General features: G+C 60.1%; 1 protein-coding gene across 1 annotated transcript; it reads right to left on the reverse strand.

The window, feature by feature from the left end:
- Nucleotides 1-5,759: 5,759 nt before the first annotated feature.
- On the reverse strand, nucleotides 5,760-15,750 carry LOC119847983 (guanylate-binding protein 1-like). Its single transcript, XM_038383296.2, is given in 12 exon segments — nucleotides 5,760-6,554; nucleotides 6,791-6,984; nucleotides 7,107-7,209; nucleotides 7,781-7,993; nucleotides 8,243-8,523; nucleotides 9,637-9,879; nucleotides 10,255-10,357; nucleotides 10,359-10,458; nucleotides 10,849-10,958; nucleotides 12,260-12,387; nucleotides 12,631-12,835; nucleotides 15,633-15,750. Coding segments are annotated over 11 exon segments (1,878 nt in total). The 5' UTR covers nucleotides 12,818-12,835; nucleotides 15,633-15,750; the 3' UTR covers nucleotides 5,760-6,338.
- Nucleotides 15,751-18,093: the final 2,343 nt, after the last annotated feature.

Below are 18,093 nucleotides of genomic sequence, written 5' to 3' on the forward strand. Positions count from 1 at the left end.
GGCTGAAGAGAGGGAGCAGTGGAGACCCGAGCAGGAAGAGTGGGGGGGTATGTGAACAGCTGGTGTCCAAAGTGCTCCGCCCCAGAGGCGGACGCGAAGCGAGCATTTATCCCACAGCCCCCTGTCACAGAGTGTGGGGGAGTCCGGGGCCTGCACCCCTCTTCCTGGGATTCTCTGTGACTCTCAGCCAGCCAGTAAAACTGAAGGTTTATTGGACAATAGGAACCCAGTCTAAAACAGAGCGTGGGGGTACAACCAGGACACCTCAGTCAAGTCCTTCTGGAGGAGCAGGGAGCTTAGACCCTGGCCCTGAGGTTCCCTGCGTTCCACCACCCAGCCCCAAACTGAAAACTAACCCCCCCCCCAAGCAGGCTCCCTCCTGCAGCCTTTGTCCACGTTCCCAGGGCAGAGGTGTTACCTCCCCCTTCCCCTCCTGGGTCAGGTTACAGGCTCTCAGGTCTCCCATCCACAGGGAGTGCAACCCCCCCGCCACATTCCCAGGTCAACACTCCCCCTCCCTGCTGCATCCCATCTCTCCCCCCTTCGAGACTGAACTGAGCAGGGTCTCTCTGACCAGTGACCTGGGGAAGTTCAGGGCCCCCTCTCCAGGACAACGCATCCGCTATCATGTTGGCACTTCCCTTCACGTGGGGTCCACGTCATAATCCTGCAGGAGCAGGCTCCACCTCAGGAGTTTGGTGCTGGCTCCCTTCATCTGGTGCAGCCAGGTCGGGGAGAGTGGTCGGTGTATGCGGTGAAACGTCGCCCGAAGAGATATGGGTCTAGTTTCTTGAGGGCCCACACCATGGCCAGGCACTCCTTCTCGATGCCCGCGTAATGTTGCTCCCGGGGCAGCAACTTCTTGCTCAGGTACACGATGGGGCGTCTCTCCCCCTTTTCCCCCTCTCCTGCATTAATACCCCCCCAGTCCCATGTCTGAGGCGTCGGTGAACACCATAAAGGGTTTGTCAAAGTCTGGGTTTGCCAGAACTGGGCCACTGGCCAGAGCCTCCTGCCCTATAACAGTTCGAAAGGTGAAAATCCGGTAGACTCCTGGGGCACCTCCCTGTACGCGAACAGCAGGTGAGGTAAGTACTTGTCCCAATCCTGTGGGTGCTGGTTCATAAAGGTTTTCAGCATCATCTTTAGCGTCCCACTGAACCTCTCCACCAGCCCATTGGATGGGGGGTGATAAGCTGAGGCCCAGTTGTGCTGGACCCCACATTTCTCCCACAAGCACCGGAGCAGGGCCGACATGAAGTTGATTCTTGGTCTGTCAAGACTTCCTTGGGGAACCCCATTCGGCTGAAAATGGTCAGCAGCGCATCTGCCACGGTGTCTGCTTCAGTGGAAGCTCAGGGCTCTGCCTCGGGATAGCGGGTGGCAAAATCTACCACCACCAGAATGTATTTCTTCCCTGACTGGGTCGTCTTGCTGAGAGGCCCCACTATGTCCATGGCCCCCTTCTGGAAAGGTTCCTCTATGATGGGCAAAAGTTTCAAAGCCGCTTTCCCCTTGTCCCGGGCCTTCCCCACCCTCTGACAGGGGTCACAGGATCGGCAACACTGCCGGAGAGCGGTAAAGACCCCAGGCCAGTAAAAGTTCTGTAGCAGCCTCGGCCGGGTGCGCCAGATTCCCTGGTGCCCTGAGAGGGGGATGTCATGGGCCAGGTACAGGAGCTTGCGGCGATACTTCTGGGGGACCCACCAGCTGCCTCTTGACCCCACAGGACTCCACTTCCCCTGGGGGAGCCCATTCTCGGTACAGGAACCCCTCCTCCCACAGGAACCTCTACTGGCAACCTCTCCTCATGGTCTGTACTGCACTGAGGTCGGCCAGGTCCCTGAGCTTCCGCAAGGAGGGATCTTTCTGCAACTCGGCCTGGAACTCAGCGGCTGGGGAAGGGATGGGGCCCGGTTCCCTCTCATTGGCTGGGTCTGAGGCCACAGCCTCTCTGAGCCATGCCCCTCGGCGCTCCCTCCCCACCAGGGTAAGGTCCTGCACCTCCGGTGTGGTACCCTCCCCAAGGTCGGGGTGCAGTGCCCCTCGCCGGCTCTGGCTATGGGTCACAACCAGGGTGGTCTGGGGGTTGCTTGGCCAGTCCTCTAGGTCCCCCCCATCAAAACCTCAGTGGGCAAATGGTGGTGCACCCCCACATCCTTGGGGCCCTCCTTGGGCCCCCATTTCAGGTATACCCTTGCCACGGGCACCTTGAATGGGGTCCCGCCCACCCCCGTCAGGGTCAGGTAGGTGTTGGGCACCATCCGATCTGGGGCCACCACCTCGGGCCGGGCCGGCGTCACCTCCGCGCCCGTATCCCAGTATCCATTGACTTTCCTCCCATCGACCTCCAGGGGAACAAGGCCCTCTCTCCGGAGGGACAGCCCCGCGCCCACCCTGTAAACCGAGAACCCTGAGTCCAGAGCCTCCAGCCCTCTGGCGGAGCTGGCCTGGGGTACTCCCCTCCTCAGCAGGTGGTAAGCTGGCAGCCCCCCTTGCCTGGGCCGTCTGCCCCTCGTCCAGCTGGGTCCCTACCCAGTTAACCCTGGGTAGGTTGGGTCTGCTCAGTCTGTCCCTGAGCCTGCAGCACTGGGTCCGTACGTGGCCTCTCTGGCCACAGTGATAGCAGCTCAGGTCACATTGGTCCCCTCTAGCGGGTCAGAGGGTCCCAACGCCAGGCGTTTCCCTTGGGAGGGGGTTCTCCATATTTCCCCGCCAGAAGGTCCCATGGTGACTCTCTCTGCATTGTGGGGGGCCTGTTCTTTTGGGACTCCTCCCTGCTACCCCTGGACCAACTGTTCACAAGCTCGTTGGCCAGCTGCCCTGCATGCTGTGGGTTCTCTAGCTTTTTGTCCACCAACCGTAGCCTCCGGTCGGAGGGGCACCGTTCATACAGTTGCTCCAGTACGATTAGGTCAAGCAGGTCCTCTTTAGCGTGGGCCCCAGCTGCCCACTTGCGGGCATATCCCTGCATTTGGTTGACCAGTTTTAGGTATGTGACCTCAGGGGTTTTACGCTGACTCCGGAACCTTTTCTGGTACATCTCGGGGGTCAGCCCAAACTCACGGAGCAGGCCCTTTCTGAACAGTTTGTAGTCCCCTGCCTTCGCCCCTGTCATTCGGCTGTACACCTCCACGGCTTTGGGGTCAAGTAAAGGGGTGAGAAACTGGAGCTTGTCTGCAGGGTCAACCCTGTGCATCTCGCAGGCATTCTCAAAGGCCGTCCGGAAGTTATCTGTGTCCTCCCCGTCCTTACGCTGGGCCAGGAAGCACTTATCAAAGCTCCTTGTAATCTTGGGTCCCCTCTCACTCACCGCAGCTGGGGCCCCACTGCTCCTCAGCCTGGCCAGTTGCAGTTCATGCTGCCTCTGTTTCTCCTTCTCTTCCTGCTCATGCTGACGCTGCTTTTCATGATCCTCCAGCTCCTTCATTTTCATCTCCCTCTCCCATTCCAGCCGCCTCCACTCCAGGGTTGGGGAGTTCCGCTGGGAGGTTCCTCTGCTGGCTGCCGGGGTCAGGGTGCCCTCAGTATTCACTGGGCTTCCCCCAACCCCTCCCCCAGGCATAGGTAGGCAGGGTCTTGGCATGTCCTCGGCATCAGTCTGACCCCTCCCAGCCTAGTCAGGCCCTGGGGCCCACGCTGCATCCACCGGGCAGCTTCCCTCAGGGACAGGGATCGGGTCATCCAAGCAATCCCTCTCCTCCAACTGGGCAATCAGCTGTTCCTTGGTGGACCTCCCAATGCGCAGCCCCCTCTGCCTGCACAGCTCCACCAAGTCTCTCTTAAGGCGTTTAGCAAACATCTCCCTGCTGGCCACTCGCAGGCCTGGGCAGCTTTCCACGGTTTCCAGGGAGAACCCCTAGAGTGCCAGTCCTTATTGAGGTCACCCCCTCTTTGCCAGGGTCGAGCTGCAGACTCCTCCGCCCCTGGGACCACTCGCTGCAATCCCCCGGGGAACCCTATTACTGCAAAAGTCTTTCTCTCTAGTCACACACCCCCAGGGTTAACTGCCCCCGGAAACCGTCTCTCTCTGAATCTCCAGCATGCCTGGTCCCTGTCAATGCCCCTTCGTTTTACTGTTCCCAGTCACTTACTGCAGGAAGCGCCATTCACGGCATGCAGTAGATCCCACCGCTAACACCAGTTGTCACGGAGTGAGGGGGAGTCCGGGGCCTGCACCCCTCTTCCTGGGATTCACTGTGACTCTCAGCCAGCCAGTAAAATGGAAAGTTTATTGGACAATAGGAACACAGTCTAAAACAGAGCTTGGGGGTACAACCAGGACCCCTCAGTCAAGTCCTTCTGGGGGAGCAGGGAGCTTAGACACTGGCCCTGGGGTTCCCTGCGTTCCACCACCCAGCCCCAAACTGAAAACTAAAACCCCCCAGCAGGCTCTCTCCTGCAGCCATTTGTCCACATTCCCAGGGCAGAGGTGTCACCTCCCCCTCCCACTCCTGGCTCAGGTTACAGGCTCTCGGGTATCCCATCTGCAGGGAGTGAAACTCCCCTGCCACATTCCCAGGTCAACACTCCCCCCTCCCTGCTGCGTCACACCCCACCCCCCCAGCAACGAATGGCTCCAACCTTAAGTGCTACACCCGGGCTGACCGATAGCTGGAATGATCAGGAAAATGGGTCAGTGTGTGATCATTACGTTTCAGAGTTAACTGACTGTCACTAGAAATGGGGCAGTGGACGCCACTCACAGGGCTTTCGGCTGAGTTAAGGCTCTTTGCACACTGAGGCAGAAAATCCTGCCTGGAAGAGGTAACATTTGGAAGTTTTCTTTGCAGCCACAAAAGCTGGCAAGGCAGGGCTGGATTCTCACTGGTGCTAGGGCCCCTTTACACATCTCAGGAAGGACAGAGTGTTTTATTTTCACCCACTTCCACAGGGCCCCCATGTTCATGAGAATCTGGCCCCGTACTTCTACAGAACCTTCCCAGTGTGACCCGAATCCACCTGGTTTCCTGGCTGTGTCTGCAGGGAGCCAGACCCCAGTGTGAGTTGTGTCTTTCATAGCAATGGCATGTTACCCCTGGAACCTAATGATTGCTTTGTTATCTGTGTCACTGATTATCGTTTCAGCAGGAACACCCAGCTCCGGTGTTTATTCCGTGTCATTGTGGGAAATGGGACAGATCTCGGAGTCTTGAATGGAGCAGGCTAAACAACACATGGCCAGCTGGCGACAGCAAGGTGATCCCCCCCCCCCAGGACCCTGACCGGGTCGGGATTTCACACAGCAGGGGGCTTGGCTCCGTGTCCATTTCTTGATGCCCCCTGCCAGTGCCAGCCCATCCCACTGCTTAAACTGTCTGCCAGCATTTGTGCTGCTGGTACCTCCCTGGGTATTTCACTAATAAGCATGGGAGAACTCTATGCCCTGACGGGCCCTATCCTCGCGCCCAACGCACCTACTGTAACCACTAGACACCACACCCCTCCCAGAGCTGGGGATAGAACCCAGGAGTTCTGGCTCCCTGCCCCCTCCGTTGTAACTACTAGCCAATCTTACAGCACTGACCCTGCCTTGACAGCCCACATTCAGGGCAGCTAGGGCGGGTTCGCAGCTTGTCCCGGCACGCCGGCATCCGTCCCATGTTGCTTCATGTCAGGGGCGTCGATTCACGTCACCAGAGAGCAGCAAAGAGACCCAGACACGTGAGTGACATTCATGAGGAGGTTTATTTCAGTGCAGAGTTTAAAGCCGTGTGGCTGCAAGGCAGGGAGAGAGGCATCCTGCGCCCATGCCACCTCCCATCCCTCGGCCTGGGGCTGGGGAGGTACCCGGGGCAGAAGGCCGTCTCAGCTCTAGGTGTGGGCAGCATCTCACTCCCCCAGGGGGTGGTGTCCCGGTGGCCACCTCTCTTGGGTCCTGCCCCACAGACCAGGCTAATAGGCCCAACCATCCCGGTATCCGATGGTTGAGGACTTCAATAGCTCAGACACAGGTGAGAGGTTTTTTGCAGGAGTGGGTGGGTGAGATTCTGTGGCCTGCCTTGTGCAGGAGGTCGGACTAGACGATCAGAATGGTCCCTTCTGACCTTAATATCTATGAATCTATCCCTCTCCAACAAGTCCTCCGCATCTTGAGGTAGCACAGCTCCCACAATGCACCCTCCCTGCAAGGCCCTGTGGGGTAAGATATTTCTTCCTGACCCCACCAGTGGGGTGGGGGGATAGCCCAGGCCATGAAGCGTGGCAGTTGGGAGCCCTCAGTGTTGCAGTCAGAATCACCCAATGCTTTGCTGGACGTTACTAAGTTGCTCGCTGGTGGCGCATCCTGTGGCGGGGGGTTCCGTGGTTGAACAGGCGAGCGGGAGGCCAGAGGCCCCTCAGAACAGGCGCCGGACAAGGTTGGTGACGACCCCGGCAGCCTTGCTAGCGAAGCCGGGTAGCATGAGGGAGGCCACGTCGCCCAGCATCCCCAGTGCCGATTGGATCCATGACGGCTTCTGGATCTCCTCGTTTTGCTGCTGCAGGCCCCGGATCTCATTCTCCAGGCGTCGGGCCTCCTCCCGGAAACCCTCCCTCAGGAGGGCCTCCTGCTCCTGGGGACAGCGACAGCGTGAGGGGGATCCCCAGCCCACCCCATGGGACAGCTCCTGCCCCATAGGCGGGGGGGGCAGGGATCCTGCCCCTTGCCTGCCATTTGCTAGTGCCCCAGCTACCCCATGCATGGAAGTCCCACCCCTGGGCAGGCTGAAGCTGGTGGCAGGGGCGCCCTTTGCTGGGCTGTGCCCATCCTGTCCCCCCAGAGCCAAGCCCCCACAGCCCCCACGGGTACCTTCAGTTTCTGATCCATCATTTTGCCCTGCTCCTCCAGCAGCTTCTTCCTCTCGTCCTCCAGCTTCTCCTCCAGCTGCCGCAGGTTCTCCTGGTAGCTGCGGTCCTGGTCCTCCAGCTTCTGCTGCAGCTCAGCCTCCTTCTGCTTCAAGACCTCCTGCTCCCGCTCAGCCATTTCGGCCCGGGCTCGCTCGGCTGGGACCGGGAGAGGGAGGTGGGTCGGCACCGGGAGGGCCATGGTGACTCTGCCGGCCCGGGCTGCAGCCCAAGCACCCCCCCCACCCCGCCCCAGCGGCGCGACGTCCTAAGGTGGGTACCTGCCGTCTCCTTCTCCTTCTCCGTCAGGGCCTGGTCCGTCTGCAGGATGGTCTGGGCCACGGCCTCCTTGGACTGGAGGAACTCCTGCAGCACCTCCTCGGCCTGGGGATGGAGAGTGAGAGCCACAGGGTCAAGGGGGTTTGTCCTGTGGGGCTGGATCCAGGTTGGGATTCTGGATCGCGGCACCGGAGAGTAATGGGGCTGGCTAGGCAGCGGGGGGCTGGGAGACAGGACCTTTCCCGTCTAGGGGTTGCTGGCTCTGATCCCGTCTCAGGGCAGGGGACTGGCTGGCTTAGGGGGGTTTGGAAGGGGGCAAGGGGCCTTTCCCCTCTAGGGGACACCAGCTCCATAGTTAGCATGTCCTTCCCACTCGACACGCTCGGCGCCTGTTCCGGATGGGCTGGGGGCTGAACCCGGTTTGTAACAGAACAAACGGCCTCATCACCTGGACACTAACTGGCCCCCTGCCAGCAGCCCCAGCAGAGTGGCTGAGGACTGGGTTGGCCACGGGAACCTGGCCGGGGCCACGCTGACAGCGGGGGTGGGGGCGGCTATGAGGGTGGGGTAGACGCATTCTGATGCTGCCCCGATCCCTGGTTCTCAGCAGGGCTTCCTGGGCTGCAGAATGAGGGGACGTACAGACAGACAGAGCCAGGCTCCAGCCCTCTCCTACCTTTACCCCCTTCCCTGGCACCTGCCAGTATCTCTCAACCACACGCCGCTGGTCTTCCAAAAAGCGCTGGTAGCCCCCGGGCACCAGGTAAACTCTCTGGCCGATCCAGTCACCCAGCTTGTCAGACAGCTCCAGCAGGGTGGCCGTGCAGCGATCCAACGACGCCAGCTCATTGCGCCGGCAGAGCTCCTGCTTCTGCTCCTCCAGGCGGTGCTGCCAGGTTGGGCACAGACAGGGCAGGGGTGAGCGAGGACAGGGCCCAAATGGGGCAGGGGTGTGAGCCAATCCGCATGCAGCTGGGGCTGGAGATTAGGCCCGGTCCCCTTGGCCTTGCATCTTTGGTCTCCAGCTAAGCAGGGGCCGGGGTTGGGAGATACCCAGTATCAGGGGAGCCCCATCCTCGCCCACCTTGCAGAGGGGCAGCTATCCCATAACCCCTGAGGCCAGCGTGAGGGGCCGTACCATGAGCTCCCCTTGGAAGCTGCGGTCGTCGTCCTTGAAGGCGCGCGCCATGAACGCCCGCAGCGCTTCCCGCTCGCACTGGGCGTGCAGCTCCAGCAGCTCCTGCACGCTCTCTGTGGGCAGCGCCGCCCGCAACCCCAGCTGCTCCTCGTAGACAGCCACGGCCTCCCCCACCGCCGCCGAGTTCTCGATCTGTGCCAGGGCCAGCACCGCGCTCTCCATGCAGGGCACCACCCCACTGCGGATGGCATCTACCTAGGTCACCGCCAGGTTCCCCAGCACTGCCGGAGGAGCAGGGTCAGTGCCAGGGTCCCCAGCACGGCCGGAGGGGGGCAGTGTCAGAGCCAAGGTGCCCAGCACTGCCGGAGGGGCAGGGTCAGCTCCAGGGTGCCCTGCCCCTCCCAGAGCCTCCCCACAACCTCCAGGACCCCGGCTGCTCCCTCCCAGATGTGTACCAGTCCCCCCATCCCAGTCGGAAATGCACCCCTGTCCCCCTGAGCAATTAGTGCCTCATCTCTCGGGAGGCGCTTGGCTTCACCCCCACCCCTACCCCAGCCGCAGGGCCCTGCTCTGCCTTTCTCTGCAGCCCAAACGGCCCTTTGGGACCTGGGTGTCCCTCCCCGGGGAGACGTGCCCACCCTGCTATCTAGGCCTCTCCCATTTCCCCTGGGATCCACTAACCAGATCTGCTCTTTTGGGCTCCTCCCGACCCGGGCCGTCTCCCGCTGCGGGTTGTTTCCGTGGCTTTGTTCCACCTCTTGACAATTTTCCAGCGATCCTCCTAACCGCACACCCCAGAGCTCGGCACAGGCTCCAGCGTTGGCCCCACCAGTGCTGGCCATAGGGGACCCCCTCCCGGCTTGGTTCATCCCACCCACGAGCCCCGTTGGCCCCAGCATCGCATGGGGAGCTGGTGACCCCGTAATGAAGTAGGTTTTTCCTCATTATGTTGTATGTGAGCCTATGTGAGCCTGACTGTTTTCCATGAATGTTGTGTGTGCCTCAGTTTCCCTGTGTATTGCACCAATGCCTCGGTGGTGGGAATAAGGGTGTCTGACTTTTGCTGAGATCCTCGGGGCAGGTGAAGCGGCTCCAGCTGCCTGCATGTAGGCGATGGCCCGTGCCCTTCATAACCTGAGACCCAAGAGGGGGATGCAACCAGGTGACACTGTGCCTGGGGGGGGGCAGGGCCCTTTGGCTGCGGGGACTCGCTGCAGGGAGAACAGAGGGCTGAATGCTCCGAGGTCAGACCCAGGAAGGCCGAAGCTGTGTAGCCTTCTTGCCCGGGTGACAGAGGCTCAAACAGAGTCCTGGCTGGCTTCGTTCGGAGCAGTTCCAGGGCATCGGCCCTCTGACTCCGGGACAGCCCCGGCCCAAGGGTTATGGACACTCACTGGCCCCAGTCACCGCGTGGCCGCCTGGGATGGTCTTGGGCTTCAACGTCTCCCAGACGTGGTGGCAGAACCGGGCCACCTGCTCTGAGAACTCAGGCTCCAGCTCGTCCTCCTGCAGCTCCTCCAGCCGGGGCAGGTCCCTCCTGCCGGCCGGTGGGACAAAGACGAAGCATTTCCGGGCCGGGAAGAACTGGCGGATGCACTCGCGGGGCAGGTTGTAGAGCTGGGCTCGCTGGCTGCTGCCTGGGGAGGAGAAGGAAATGGGCATCAGCCCTGCGCTGACAGGTGGCTGCTTCTGGGGGGCAGCACGGCGGCTGTTGGACAGATTCCCCTGTGGGAAAGAGACCCCAATATCCACAGGGGATTGAGGGGAGCCGGGGAACTGTCCAAGCTGGAATGTGGCTGGGACAGCGAACGCCCCAACTCCCAGAGACCGGTAACACCCACAAGGTGTCAACAGACTGGGTTTGTGTCTCAAGCAAAAGTCACCCCCTCTGCAAGCACGGTGCCCCCCAGTGCCACCCTGGGGCCAGCCCTGACTGCCAGGGGAGAGCCTTGTCCCTCCCCCTGCAGCACGGCGCCCCCAGCGCCACCCTGGGGCCAGCACCACTGCCCTACCTGGCTTTAGTTTCAGGGCGTTCTCCAGATACTCGTCCTCGGTGATCTCCTGCCCATCCAGCTCCAGCTGCAGCGCGAAATCCCGCACGGCCCACACAAAGAACCGGGAAGAACCGCAGGAACTCGGCCGAATCCTCCCCCTCCTGCCGGCCGCCCTCGCCTGCCGCCTTCACCTTGATGTGCTCCGTCAGCTCCGTCACATAGCTGGGGGCCGGTTAAGGAACTGGACACATGGTGCCCCCCGAAGGAGGGTCCCGATCCCTCAGGGCCCCCCAACCCACATGCAATGGGGGCTCAGAAGGGACCGGGGGAAGGGGAGGATATTCCATCACAACACCAGGAAGCAGGGCCACCACCATCACCACGAACCCACCACCTCCAGGGTCCAGAGCAGCCCCCTGCAACACTGCAGCTGAAGCAGTGACTCTGCCAGCTGGTGGCAGTAGTGGGTTGTTACCCTCCACGCAGAGAGGCCGCTAGAGGGGGCCGTGGTGCACACCCTGCCCGTGGGTCATGATTTCGCTGGGGGTGATGAATTTGGATGGAACCACGGGGCTGTTCTCCGGGGACATGGGGCCCCCCAGAAAAGGATACTGCAGCTGGTCCATGGCCTGCTGGTTGATGGTGCCTTGGCTGTTATAGACCAGGGTGCTGCTGAGCAGTACGGCCAGTGCGAAGATCCACGCGTCGTTCTTCGTGTTGCCCTGGAATGACACCCACCATCACTGGCCCAAGCGCGTCCCAGCCACAGAGCTCACAGACCATCGCAGAGCATGGCGGGATCCCCAACCCCGTGGTACAGATGGGGAAACTGAGGCATGGGGGGATGGCCAGTAGAACAGCTCCCAGCTCTCTGGAATCCCAGTCCAGGCCACAATGAATTCCCATTCTTGGAGCCAGGAGAGTCGCTATTTGGGGTTGGCATATTCCCCTCCCCCACCCCATTAAATCCGCAGCTCCCGGATGCACGGGATGGCGCAGGAGCTCCCATTGCTCTTCTTTTACTGAAGTATGTTTCTAACCCACGTGGTTCCATTTAAACTTTGGGAAGGCGACAAGCCCCTCCCGTCATTGGGTCCAGCTGCTCTCATGCATTTTTTGGATCCCAACTTTTTTTTGCCCCCTGGTGGCTGGCGATGCCAACTCTTCCCTCCACCTACAGCAGAGCGATACCGACATATAAACTGAGTCCAAGGTCACACCGGGGGTCTGTGGAGCAGGGATTTGAAGCAGGCTCCCCAAAATCCCAGGCCTGCCCTCCCCAACTAGAAGGGGGCATGAAATTGTCACTGGAGACCGTTGAATTGTTGACACCAAATCACTGGTGAAACAGGGTCGGTTAAGGTGAATTTCCCGACTTGAAAAATTATTGGGGGAAAAATTTCAGAATTGTGGAAACGGCCCGACTGGCTGTTTGTCTAACTGAAAACTGGCCGTTTCTCAAGGCAAAGTGACGTCTTGCTGCCAACATTTTGGTAAATTTAGACCCAGTTAAGAAAGAAAGAAAGAAAGATGGAAAATCAAAATGTTTGAAAATGATCCAAGTTTTTGCGTGACCTGGATCCAGGACACGTTTCCAATTTTCAGGCCCTGGCACTTCCCCCCATTTTGACTTTTCATCACGATTCGGGACAGGAAACATTTTCGCTATCTCAACAGTTTTCCCCGGCCACGACAGATGTTTCCAACCATGCCCCTGGGCCTCCCTTCCCAGCCCCACCACGGCATCCCCAGCCCTCCCGGCGTTGGCACTGCCCCCCTCAGAGGGTGTCAATCCTACATCAGACAGCCCCTCCTTCCCCTACATGGGGCTTCTATGAATCTGGCCCTTAGCAGAGAGAGCTCCTTAAATACTCCATCCCCTTTCCCAGCATGCCTTGCCCTGAACTACAATGCCCAGCATCCCTTGGGAACTATAAGTCCCAGCAGCCCGTGTGCCGAGGGCCGTTCCATCCTGCTCTGCAAATTGGCTGATTGTTATACACTGCCCCCCGCCCCCACTCACCTTCTCCACGTCCCCCAGCCCCTCGGTGTCCAGCAGCACCAGGGTGTGGCCGGCCCGGTAGGGATAGGGCAGGCACCACATCCAGATGCCCTTGGTGTGAGACTGCACCGTGGTGCCCAGCGAAAACCCTGGGGAAAGAGGGGCGGAGCTGGGACAGACGCAGAGCCATGGAACCCAGGAGTCCTGCCTCCCAGCTCCTCCCCCCCCGCTCTAACCACTAGACACCACTCCCCTCCCAGAGCCAGGGAGAGAACCCAGGAGTCCTGTCTCCCAGCCCCCCTGCTCTGACCCACTAGACCCCTTTCCCCTGCCGGCGCCAGGGAGAGAACCCAGGAGTCCTGCCGCCCAGCGGCAGGGCTCACGTCTCTCACCTGTTCTCTGGCCAGCCAGTTTGTTCATGAGATAGGACTTGCCGGTGCGGTACAGCCCGGCGATGGCCACCACCACCACGGGCTGGGAGATCTCTGCCAGCAGCTGCAGCGCCTCCTGCTGCACCTGCAGCTCCCCGTTCGGGCTGTTCTCGATCAGGCAGATGGGGGCCAGCATGGGGATTTCCATTGCGCTGTGGGGGGCAGCCTGCGGGACACAGAGCGGGGAGGGTCAGTGCTGGGGGGAGGGTGAAACACGGGGGGTGGCCCAATGAGACACAGAGCCAGGCCCCAAACTGTGGGAGACCCTTCCACCTGCCCCGGGTACAGCGTATGGACCCCAGCATTGCCCGTGGCAGCTCACCCTGGGGCAGACAAGCCCTGGCGCTCCTGGCCATCGCTGCAGACCTCCAGCTGGTGCCCTTGTATCACACCTGGCGGGGCTGCTGCTGGACAGGTAGGACAGTCCAGTGGTTACAGCAAGACTCCCCGCCACTTGGGCTAGGTTTTGAAAGGTGTTTTAGCATTGCTGCACTCAACATTGCAAGGCCTGACCATCTCCGGTCTCAACTGCTCTGTGCCTCAGTTTCCCCGTCCGTACAATAGGGATGACAGCACTGCCCTGCCCCCCTAGGTGAAGTGAGGGTCAATACATGAGGCTGCGGTGATGGGGCCCCTAGAAGGACCATAGAAGGGCAGCCAGAGCCACGGGGATGGAGCCATGGGGGCACGTGGAGGTCTCTTGCCTCAGTTGCACCCCATTTCCAAGCTCTCTCCAGCTGCCCGGAAGCCGTGGGCTGAGCTAAGGTCGATTTTTTTTGGCCAGAAAATCCAGGGGAAAGAATTGTTTCGACTCCATCCAAGAGGGGAACGTGTCTGGTGGTCTTGCCGAAGCAAAACCCTGCAAAATAAATCCGTCTGGGGGCTGAATGAAATGTTTAACCTTTTTAATTTTTTTTTAGAAGAATCTCACCCGTTTGCGAACTTCGGTTCCAAATGAATCCCTTGATCCCAAACTGCCCCCCCCCCTTTCCATGGCATTTCTAGGCAGTTTTTTTTACCCTTTCTGGCCCTTTGGTTTTAGCACAACCCAGCTCCGTTTGGACACAAACTGGCCTTTCGAAACAAAATGCTGCCATCGTTTTCCCCTTCGGTTTTGTTCCAGCTGAAAATTGTCGGTGACCCTCTGACACTGCACCCCGCAGTCTTCACAGTGATATTATGATGATAGGATTATGGCATAATTCTGATGCATTTTCTACAAGTCATGTGAGGGGTCATTGGACAAGTGATGGTTTGCTGAACAGGATTATCCTATTTGTGTGCATGTAACGTTTTGGTACCTGAACTTATAAATATTGACTATGTGTCTGTACATCAAATGTAGTTACAACTGGGGAACGCCCACTAGGCAAGATAGCTGGTGGGGAAGGGCCTATTCAGAGCAATGGGCCATTAGGAAAAAACAACCTGGGGAGCCTTCCTGAGAACACCACAGACAGCCTGGGAGTGATGGCTGTTATGACTCTACAAGGACAGGTGACCAGGCCACATGATTCTGGACTCCATCTTGGGATGTCAGTGTTTTCCCACAGACTGGTCTGGGAACCATGTTTTGGAACAAAGGGCTCCCGCCAGATGTAAAAGCTACATAAAGCAGGGAGTGACGTCATCTGGGGTTCTTCACTCCCCACCCAAAAGGACTCCTGGAAACACCTGAGGAACAAAGACTGAACGGGAGGACGTGCTGGACCCAGGCTAAAGGGATTTCTAGCCTGTGTATGAAACACCTGGGTGCAGCTTTCCCCTTACAAATCTGCAGCCTGCTTGTATCATCCATCAGGGTGAGAATCTGCTAGTTCATATCCTCTTTCTTAAACTTACTTTGCGTTTTTTGTTTATTTGCCAGGTAATCTGCTTTGATCTGTTTGCTATCCCTATAATCACTTAAAATTGATATTTTGTAGTTAATAAACTCATTTTATGTTTTAATCCAAACCTGTGAGCTTTGCCTGGAGTGCTTGGGGAAAATCTCGGCTTGGTTTGCATAGGTGTGCATTGTTCTCTTCACATTGAGGGAGAGGCAGACGGGGTGTTAAACCCATATTCTGCCCAGATTTGACCAGGGCAGAAGGGCAGTGCTCTGAGGCCCCAGGCTGGGAGGCTGGTGGTGAGAGACCCTGCGTGTAACTGCCCCTCCCTGTGTGAATGCTGATGAAAGTGAAGCTGGAGGACTTTGCAGCTTGTCACAGCAGTACAGTGCGAGGGGGAGCCCAGGATGGTGGGTCAAGGGGCTCAGTGGTACCCCAGTTCCAGGTGGCTCCCTAGGGGGAACCTGTCACAATCCCAACCTGCATTTCCAGCCAGAACCATCCCCCAGCTTGAGCCAGGGCTCTGCTTGTGTGGCCTGACGGCCCCGCAGCACTGCTGGACCAGGACAGCCCAGCCTTGGCACCCGCGGGCATTGAGCAGAGCCGTCCAAAGAGGGGCAGAGCCCAGGGAGATGGCGCAGCAGCAGGGGCTTTGGGAAGGAAGCGGGTTTCACTGCAGACGCAGCCCCCAGCAGCAGAGAAAGGGGCACTAGGGTCTGCGGGCCCATTCCCAGCCATTGTGACGGAGTTAGGGCTATGGGGTTAGGGCTATGGGGCTAGGAGTACAGAGTTAGAGCTATGGGGTTAGGGCTATGGGGTGGGGACAGAGTTATGGGGTTAGGGCTATGGGGCGAGGGGTACGGTGAAGGAGGCTAGGTGAGTGTCAGAGGTTAGGGTTGAGGTCTGAGGGCCAGGGTCAGACCCTGCTCTCCACCCCCTCCCCCAATGCTGACCCCACCCGCTGGCTCATCCAGTCCAGATCGACCTTGGGCCCCAGCCCCGTGCTAGCAGCGGCTCCCTTTGCTCTCAGCTCCACACCCAGGCGATGGCCCCTGCCCGGGGACGCCAGCCCCGTGCTTTGAGCCGAGCCGATCTGAGCCCCAGGGGGGAACAGGGGGGCAGCCGGGGCCCTACCTGCCCTGGGGCGAGGGTGGCCAGCTGTGCTCGGTGTCCGCTCGGTCTCCCTCCCGCGCCCTCCGTGTGGCTCAGAGCTGGGCTTTCCCCGCAGCTGGTCCAGGGAAAGGGGGACAAGTCAGATGGAAACTGAAAGTGGAGGCTGGCGCTGGTTTAACTGCTTCAGACTCAGGGCTAGGCACCCCCACAGGGACCCGCGGGATCTAGTCTGACCCCCTGCACGGTGAAGGCCACAGCCCCTCACCCAGCCCCCCGTAACAGGCCCCGACCTCGGGCCGAGACACTGATGGCCCCAAATGACAGGTTATGGACTCCAAGTGACGGAGGACCCACTGTTTACACTAGTTCAAACCTGCGAATGCCCCGTACCCCGGGCTGCAGAGGAAAGCAACCCCCTCCCTGCCCCCCACTGCATTTCCCAGAATCAGCCCCGGGCCAGGAAAGGCTCTGACTGCTTTCGGTTTCCATTGGACTGAGGTGTTCAGGGGATTTAGAGCTGCCAGCCCCAGCTCGTCCCCCAGCCCCAGTACGTGGGTCGGCACCATGGACAGTTGTCTGACAGAGGCGGTGTACGGAGAGACAGACAGAGAGCGGCAGTGTACGGGGATAGGCAGGCAGACAGACAGACAGGCGGTGTCTGGGGATAGACAGAGGCGGTGTACGGGGACAGTCAGACAAACAGATGCGGTGTACGGGGACAGACAGACAGAGAGCAGCGGTGTACGGGGACAGACAGACAGAGTCGGTATATGGAGACAGAAAGACAGACAAGCAGACAGAGGCAGTGGACAGGGTTAGCTATGTGGATGGTCACCCACTAGCCAGCACACATTGGTCACAGGTTGGACAAACCCCCATCCCGGTCGCTCTCGGTTCCTGGCCCTGCCTCCGCGCCGGGGGCTGCACGTGACGACCCCGCGAGGTCCCTTCCAGCCCCACGTTCCTGAGGCTCGATAACAGACTCATGTGCCCCACTGTGAGTGAGCTGCGGGGGGTTCACGGCTGGCCCAGAGGGGGAGGTGAAGGATCCCGGACGGGGTCGGGAAGCAGAAGGTCTCTCACCTGTTCTCCTGCCGGCCAGCTGGTTCGGGAGGTAGGACTTGCCGGTGCGGTACAGCCCGGCCACCGCCACCACCACCACGGGCTGGGCCACGCCGCGCAGGGCCTCCAGCACCTGCTCCGTCCCCTCCAGCCCCCCGTCAGCCGGGTTGGCGATGAGGCACACGGGCTGCTCCATCGCTCACCTGTGGAACGGCAGGCGCAGAGCTGGAGCCGGGGGGAAAGTGGGGGAGGGCGGCTCTGGCGCTTCCCTCCGGCCCAAAGCCCCGTTCTCAGGCCGCTCCGCAGGGGCCGCAGCCCCCAGCGGGAGAATCATCGTCAGACACGCGACCGCGCACCGGCAGAGCGCTGCACGAACGCTGCCTCGCGACCCTCCCCAGGGAGACGCTGCCTCCCTCTCACCCCGGGGAACCCAGGCCCTGCGGGGGGATGTGACTTGCTGAAGATTGCATATGTAGTCAGTGGCACAACAGGGACAAAACCCATGAGTCCTGGCTCCCAGTTCCCTTGCTCTAACCCATTAGACCCCCCTTCCCTCCCAGAGCCAGGGAGAGAACCCAGGAGTCCTGGCACCCACAGTTCTGCTTTAACCACATCCTACCTTAGGAAATTAAGGTGGCAAGAGATAAAACTTTCCCTCCCCCTTGTTCTTTATTCCATCAGACCCCCCCGAGACCTTTATTCCAGACACTTCTCTGCACTTCCCGCTTCCTTCCCTTTCCACCCCATCAGCTCCATGAGCTACTGACCAGCCCGGCTGGGATCCCTCAGCACAGAGAAGCTGCTGATCAAATACTGGAGCGTGACTGGACTGGTCACAGAGCAAGAGCATCCCCTGCCCTAGGAGGGAAGCAAGGTCTAGTGGTCAGAACGGGGGGGAGGGAGGGGGCTGGGAGCCAGGACTCCTGGGTTCTATCTGAAAGCCAGGACTCTGGCCAGCTGCTCCAAGGCAAATGAGCATGCCAGAGGCGCCAGGCCCAGCTCAGGGCTTCTGCTAGCACACACAGGGTCCCCCGAGCAGCCAGCCTGAGGCCCCCCAGTGGCAATGCCCTCGTCACCTGGTCGGCCCCCTATGGTGGGCATGTTCCTTGCTGGTCTGGAGCCAGGCCATGTTAGTATCTGGCACCCAGGGTACTGCACAGCTGTGTCCCCTTTCCCGGGCACCGCCGGGTTCCCCACAATCCTCCTGGGCCAGGGGCCAGACTGCTCCGAACAGGGACTTTCTAGAGCGATCTGGATGAGAGCGACCCCAGCTCCTGCCTGAGGCATGGCAGGCCCGAGCGCAGGGCCCTTTGCCACCCAGCCAGCTCGCTCGTGGTGTGTCGTGCCCCCAAGCAGGTGCCCGACTCCCACCCTGCCAGCACATCACAGGCCCCTGGAATGTGGCATCCTCCACTGTGAG

The sequence above is a fragment of the Dermochelys coriacea genome, chromosome 24, assembly GCF_009764565.3.
Source record: "Dermochelys coriacea isolate rDerCor1 chromosome 24, rDerCor1.pri.v4, whole genome shotgun sequence".
Lineage (NCBI taxonomy): Eukaryota > Metazoa > Chordata > Testudines > Dermochelyidae > Dermochelys > Dermochelys coriacea.